Consider the following 7,816-nt stretch of genomic DNA (forward strand, 5'->3'; position numbering starts at 1 on the left):
GTGCAGGCCAGAAGGGAGTGGCAAGAAATATTCAAAGTGATTAATGCCAAGAACCTACAACCAAGATTACTTTATCCAGCAAAGCTATCATTCAGAATTGAAGGTCAGATAAAGAGCTTCACAGATAAGAAAAAGCTAAAGGAGTTCATCACCACCAAACCAGTATTATATGAAATGCTGAAAGGTATCCTTTAAGAAGATAAATAATTTGATAAACAGAATAAACTGGTGAATATAATAGAATCAGGGACATAGAAAGGGAGTGGAATGAGAATTCTCACGGGGGAAGGGGTGTGGGGAGTGTGGGAAGAGACTTGACAAAAATCATACACCTATGGATGAGGACAGTGCAGAACGTAGGGTGGGAACTGGGTGGAGGGCAGCTATGAAGGGAAAAAAGAGGAATAACTGTAATAATCTGAACAATAAAGATTTAATTTAAATCAAATTCTTATTAAAGGAAAACTTCAGGCAAGAAAAGGTCTCAAGATTTCACTGGAATTTGAAGAAAATAAGAATAACTAATAAATGGTAAAAAAGGACTGAGTTACACTTTCTTAAACCAGTAACAAAATAGATATTACTTGCCCCCGTGTAAAAGATTTTACAGCTTTTATGTAAAAGATAACCAATGTCTAATCACCAAACATGGTTCAATTAATTAATCACCTATTTTCTCTGTATCGGGAGCTTGACTGGGGAGGACTGTGATTTAGCCTTCTGGAAAACTTCTTCTCTCGTTCTTCCTCTTTTATGATCTGACATACCAAAAATAAAAGGTGTAGAAGATTTAGCAACAGTCATTCCTTACCATGTTACTATTTCAATGACTTAACTGATAATAAAATAGAAAAGCAAAATTGCCATTTAAACAAAATACATTTAGTTTAATCACAAAAGACCGGCATGCTGAAAGTTACAGTGAACCTAAAGAAACTCACAAATGCTTATCTTAGATAATAATTAGTGGAGCAAAAAAAAATTTTAAGCAAGTGTCCTCATTTAAAAATTATTAGTGAAAACCCAACTTTATTCCTCTTTCAAAAGTCCAACATATGCTCATGTTTTGGTTCATGGAATTGGTCTGATACTGAACACATTAGGGAATATATGAGCATACATTAGAACTAACCAAGTCATAAAAAAATAGAACATTTGAGAAAATAACATACAAGATAAAATAGTTCTTCAGTTTCTCATGGTAGTATGGCAGCTATATAGTCCTCTTTCCTACAAAAGGCCTCCATTCACATTATATAATTAATAGAAAGCAGCCCTGAAAAACATTCCCTTGTTCAATGCTACTTTGTTTAGGCCAGAATTTCCCATGCTGTACTGCCCAGAACACTGTTTCCATAGCACATTAATAGATGTTACTAGAAAGAAAAGGATTTAGAAGATAAATTCAGAAAATATTGAACGTGTGGCTTCTAGAAATATGATAGGCATTAAGATTTGCATTTTTATAAGAACCCTAAGATATTCTGATGTAGGTAGTCTACAGATAATATAAACATGTTCTAGTTTATGCCAGTTGCTCCAGCATCCCTTTGGGTGAAAGCCTCTCACTGTCAAGTGTGTCCCCATCCTATATAATAAAAGGGTAATGTGCAAATTGACCCAACAACAGAATGACCTGTCACTATGACACGCACTGACCACCAGGGTGCAGACGCTCAATGCAGGAGCTGCTCCCTGGTGGTCAGTTCACTCCCACAGGGGGAGCGCCACTGAGCGAGAAGTCGGGCTCATGGCTGGTGAATGCAGTGGCAGTGGCGGGAGCCTCTCCCTCCTCTGCAGCAGTGCTAAGGATGTTCGACTGCCGGCTTAGGCCCGCTCCCTGCAGGAAGCGTCAGTTGGGCATCCCCTGGGGGCTCCCAGACTGTGAGAGGGTGCAGGCTGGGCTGAGGGACCCCTTCCCCGCCGCGAGTGCACAATTTCGTGCACCAGGCCTCAAGTTGTATGATAAGTTAAATATGGATATTCTATCAACAGACCAAACTCTGACACTGCTTAAAAATTTTATAACAGTCTGCCCTTTTTCCTCCCCTTATTAATACTTTTATTCTCTTGCCACCCATATCAACCCTCCCCCACCAAAAATACTGGGTACAAATAAAACTCTAAGACACTTTTTCCTTTCTACTTGCCTCAATGCACACTTGGGAGTAATTTGTGTTGACAGATCATCATATCCCATAGTACATGATCAACAGTGAACTTTTACTACACCCATAGCATTTTTTATCTAGATTGCCATCTGACATTCTGACAGTTCTTAAAGGGATAAATATCTTTAACAAGGGTGTTTTATGTGTGTCTGTCTGCATAATTAAGTAGAAATACATGTGTATAAATATGTTTAGGTATAGAGGCATAAAAATATATTTAAGAATTATTATGTAACATTATGTGTGTGTGTGTGTGTGTGTGTGTGTGTGTGTATGTAACTGCATAATAAACATGTCTTAGTTATATAATCTGAAGAAGAAAAAAAAAGGTTTATGAGGGGTAAAAAACCCAAAAGTCACAACCACATCTTTCACACAACAATCTCTCAATACTAATAGTAATTACCATTTATTAAAAAACCTACTATGTACCACATATATACTGGGTACTTTCTAGATATTATTTAACTACCTCACAATAACCCCATAATATTTCCATTTCACAGCTGAGTAAACTATGGCTAGAAAAAGTCATGTTTTCAAGGTCACAAAGCAGTGACTGTTAAAGCCAACTTTTAATTGTCAATTATTTTTGCTGGAATTACAATCCTTAAATATCAAATTGAGGAGATCTTAATTATTATATGATTATTAAACAAAAATGGTAATCTTGTATAAAATATGGCTGCTCTGGAGTTTTCCCATAAAAACTCTTAAATTATGAGGTCATTTCTATTGCCCTGTGAAGGTCATTTTATTTAACTACCTTAAAAATAGTTCCTTACAAAATGCTTGTGGGACAGAAACAAACAGATTTACTGTCAATCTAATTATTTTCACAGAATATAGGTAATAAGTGTCCATAGCTATAAGATACTATGCAGAAAAGTTAAAGGTCTGCATGTAAGGTAGATCCTTGGCTGGCATCTGTGAACTTTGATTTCTGGAGGGTTCCCATCATTGCCTGATAATAATAGCTCACTTATGCCTAAATTGTCTGTGTATGCAATATGGTTCATGGTGAACACCTGCTTTCCTCCTAGAAATCTAGAACATACTAGGCAGAAGGTACCCAGGTGGCCAAACCTAAGTAAAAGTCCTGGACACTGAGTCTTTAACAAGCTTCCCTGGTTCACACATACTGTCACTACTCCTTAAGCACATCTTAGGTGACCCCACTGGGAGAGAACTCTGAAAGCTTGCACCTGCATCCCCCTAGACTTTGCACCATACACTGTTTTCCCTTCGCTGATTTTGCTTTGTATCCTTTCACTGTAAGAAATCATAACTGTGAGAATGATTATATGCTAAGTCCTGTGAGTGCTCCTAGTGAAATCATTGAACTTGGGAGTGGTCTTGCAGGCTCCTGACACAGATACAGAAAATACAACTCAGTTTAATTATCCCTTATATGTTTTCAAAGAAAATGTAAGGTTTAACACAAATTCTTACCTCGTCTTTTTTTATATCTTTTTCTTGGTGCTGAAAAAATTCCACCTTTAAGCTTCCTGATGATGGCTGCTCTGGGGGAGGTAGGTAACTCTTTGTATTCACAGCATCAAAAAGTTTTTCCACAAATATCTGTGTCTCTAAAAATAAAACAAACCAAAAAAATCCCACATATTAAAAGCCATTTGCTAAGATATTATTCTCCATTTAAAACCTTCCTAACCAGTGTGCCATGGCACAGTCCCATGGTAACACCAATATATTCAGTTTTCAGGGTGATGAGGGCTGGAACAGCCAGTTTCTGGGCCAGTCACTTCCAGCCATGACCAGTCTCCATGTACCCTACCAGTGCGCAAACACAAATACTACCATCATCTAGATCACCGGTTATCAACCTATTCGCGTTCACTTTGGGGGTTGAATGACCCTTTCACAGGGGTTGCCTAATCCATCGGAAAACACATATAATTACATATTGTTTTGTGATTAATCACTATGCTTTAATTATGTTCAATTTGTAACAATGAAAATACATCCTGCATATCAGATATTTACATTACGATTCATAACAGTAGCAAAATACAGTTATGAAGTAGCAACGAAAATAATTTTATGGTTGGGGGTCACCACAACTTGAGGAACTATATTAACCGCTTGACTGCTAAGGAGCGCTATCGCGCTCTTCTTATTTAAAACAAATTTATGTAAACAATTGGTATTTTTTAATTTTTGTTGTTGCAAAGCAATACAAGTGAGTTTATTGTATAAAAAGTGTTTTACATTTTTTCTCATACACGCGCAATTAGTGCCGCGGTTTTGGCATATGTCCGAAAAAATACGTCAGCAGCCAAACGGTTAAAGGGTCACTGCATTAGGAAGGTTGAGAACCACTGATCTAGATGTTGGCAAGTGAAAAAGCTAAACAGCACTGTGCTAGACAACATTCAAAGTAGATCCCTAAGGAGTACTATCTTTAAATAAACAAGCATACAGTCATTTTCTTAATCTTCAAAGAAAAAAAATGTCAGCATGATTCAAGAAAAAGCTTAAGAATGGTAATAAGAAAAAAAGTCTTTATAAATAAGCTATGGATATAATCAATAATAAGCTGTGGATATAAATCAGCAATAATATTGATTGTTCATCTTCGTTACAATTAGAGCCTGTCTCTTACTGAGTTCCTTTAATACTACAGACACTTTCTTTTTTAAACTTTTATTAGTGTTTACTTTATGTTGATTTTACTCCTACACCGTAAGTTTTTGTTTCTTCAGTTTCTTCTGGGATAGTTTTCTTTTGTGCAACCTCCTCTTCTGGTTCCTCTGGTTTAGGAATAATCTGCTTTTTTAAAATTTTTTAAATATGTTTTTATTGATTTCTTAGAGAAAAAGGAAGGGAGAGGGATTGAGGGAGAGAAACATCAATGACAGAGAGACATCAATCAGCTGCCTCATGCACACACCCTTCTGGGGAGCTAGCCAGCAACCAGACATGTGCTCTAATATGGCATCAAACTGGTGACCTCTTGGTTCATGGATCGATGCTCAACCACACTGACTGGGATGGAATAACCTGCTCTTTTTCAGTAAGGATCATCTCAATGTGGCAGGAAAAGCTAATGTATTGGTTAATCCACCCATGAGCTCTGTAAATTCTGCACCACATCTTGGGAGCTTTGTTCACTTGGATGTGCTCAATGACCAGAGAATCTACATCTAAACCCTTAAGTTCACCGTTACTCTGCATTTGTAAGCATATGCAGCAAAATTCAGCACTCTTCGGGCAACCGACCCTGTGTCCAGCACACTGTTTGGCCTGCGCACACCTACCAATTCTAATACTATAACAACAGAATGGCACACACTGCTTCTGTAAAGTGACTCCCTTCAGATACCCGGTGACTTTTCGGATATGCATACCCTTGATGGCCTGGACAGTTTCACAAGTCTTCTTAAAGTGAACATGAAGATCTGAACCTCTTGATTTGCATGATTTTGTGAGGTCTCCTGGTCAAGTGAATAGCGAACCATTTTCAGAGGTCACCTCAGACTTCTTTCAAGAACAGCTAGATAATCTTATTTAAATAACATTAAAATAAAATAGTATTCTTAAACCAAAGATCTTACCTTTTTGAAGAAATACATCCAGTTGATCAATACATAATGCCTTTAATTCTTTTTCACTTTTGTCTTTTTTTACCAAAGCAAGAACATATTTTGCTAGGGCTGATGGATCTGCATCACAGCTGAAGAAAAAAAACAGTGTTGAAGGAAATTTAGCCATAAATAATTGCATATTCTACAAATTCCAGTTACAAGTGGACTTAGTCAGCATAATCAATAGTGACATGAATTAACATAAAAAGAACCTGGCTCATGGAAGGCAATAAAGACATATAAGTTCTGCTTTACATTATTATACTTTACATAATTTGTACAGTCATTATTTAGTATCCTTCCAAATATATACTAATTTATGTATTGAAAACTCAGTAGTCTTTATTATTATCAAAAAAGATAAATTATAACAAAGTAAAAACAATTGCAAAACATTAAAAACTAACAGAATTAGTATGGTATGATAAAAATATCAAAAGGCTTTTTCCTCTCAAAAGTAGATAAATAATAGCTAAGAAAATACTGGAAGAGCACAATAAAGAGAAACTTAAATATATTTTACTCGATATATTGTTTTAACAACAGACAAGAAAGTCTGGAAACAGACCCAAACATATATAGTATTTTAGATTTTATAATGGTGGCATTAAAATCAATAAAGATGAGATGAACTAAGCTACCTGTACCTAAATGCCTGACCTAAAGGAATGATAAATGTTATCTGTGATAATAAAAGGGTAATACGCTAATTAGACCAGGTCAACCAGCCATCTTCCAGATGTCCGACTTCCTTCCGGACAAAACCATGGTGGTGGGGGCCAAGGCAAAGGCAGTTAGGGGGAAGATCAGGCTGGCAGGGGGTTAGGGGTGAGATCAGGCTGGCAAAGGAGGGCAGTTGGGGCGAGTAGGCCAGCAGGGGAGGGCAGCTGGGGGCATTAAGACAGGCAGGCAGGTGAGTGGTTAGGAGCCAGTGGTCCTGGATTGTGAGGATGTCTGACTGCCGTTTTAGACTTGATCCCAGCATTCGGACATCCCCCGAGGAGTCTGAGATTGCAGAGGGTGCAGGCTCGGTTGAGGGGACCCCTCCCCTTCTGTGCACAAATTTCGTGCACCATGCCTCTAGTGAGATGATAAATGTCTGCTGTGCTACTAAGTTCATTTTCAGGGTAATTTGTTACTTATCATAAGTCACCTTCTCATAGATCTACTACTATTTATTTGCAAAGACTTGAAGTAATTTATAACCAAAACAAAAAACAAGGGGGAAAAATATTATTTCAATGTTACATGAGAGATTTTAAAAAACTTTTTCTTCATAATTTACTTCAATATAGTTACTTATACCAACGTTTTTTAAATGCAGACAAAATTATTTTGATGAATTAATATTTTCCCATTTAATTATAATGAGCACAGAAATATTTAGATCTGTGATACAATAAGCATGAAGAAATGTGACAACCACCTCATGAAGTATTTATAGATATACTTATATCTGGCAATCTAGTATTACTACATGAGAAACCACGAAACAATACTTATGCATGTTAGGTAACTTGAATAAACACAATCAACTAAGCATTAACCTAACTAGACATCAAGCTAAACATGCTTCAGTTTACTAGAAATCACTAATACTATATCACAACGTTATATCGTTATATTGCAGTTGCTGTTAATAAAAAATTCAGTCTCTACATTGAATCTAAATGCTATAATTTGATTCAAAACTGGTTTGTTATGAATTTTCAATTTAATAATGCCTTTCTAATAATGTAACTGTCAGTTTACATTTCTCTAAACTGAAAACCAAATCTATTCTATTCCCACCCTGTTTTCAAAGGATTAATATGTCAGCATCTAAAATCTGGAGAAAGACCTTTGTGATTTTTATAATTATTACTAGAGGCCCGGTGTACAAAAATTTGTGCACTCGGGGGGAAGGGGGGGTCCCTCAGCACGGCCTGTGCCCTCTTGCAGTCTGGGACCCCTCGGGAGATAACGCCCTGATGGCTTAGGCCTGCTCCCCGGTGGCAGAGGGCAGGCCCAATCCCTAGGTGCAGCCCCTGGTAGGGCTCA

The 7,816-nt window shown here is 37.1% G+C and overlaps 1 protein-coding gene across 9 annotated transcripts in view; it reads right to left on the minus strand.

Annotated features, from left to right (window-relative positions):
* Positions 1–7,816, minus strand: part of RBM26 (RNA binding motif protein 26) — an 89,588-nt gene that overhangs the window by 50,945 nt on the left and 30,827 nt on the right. For all 9 annotated transcript variants that reach the window (XM_015558119.1, XM_015558118.1, XM_015558117.1 and 6 more), the window contains exons 2-4: positions 5,747–5,865; positions 3,624–3,760; positions 670–758 (exon numbers count right to left, since the gene is read on the minus strand). In XM_015558119.1, coding sequence (XP_015413605.1) covers positions 670–758; positions 3,624–3,760; positions 5,747–5,865 — 345 coding nt within the window. The remainder of the gene's footprint in view (positions 1–669; positions 759–3,623; positions 3,761–5,746; positions 5,866–7,816) is intronic.

The sequence above is a fragment of the Myotis davidii genome, unplaced genomic scaffold (assembly GCF_000327345.1).
Source record: "Myotis davidii unplaced genomic scaffold, ASM32734v1 scaffold268, whole genome shotgun sequence".
NCBI lineage: Eukaryota > Metazoa > Chordata > Mammalia > Chiroptera > Vespertilionidae > Myotis > Myotis davidii.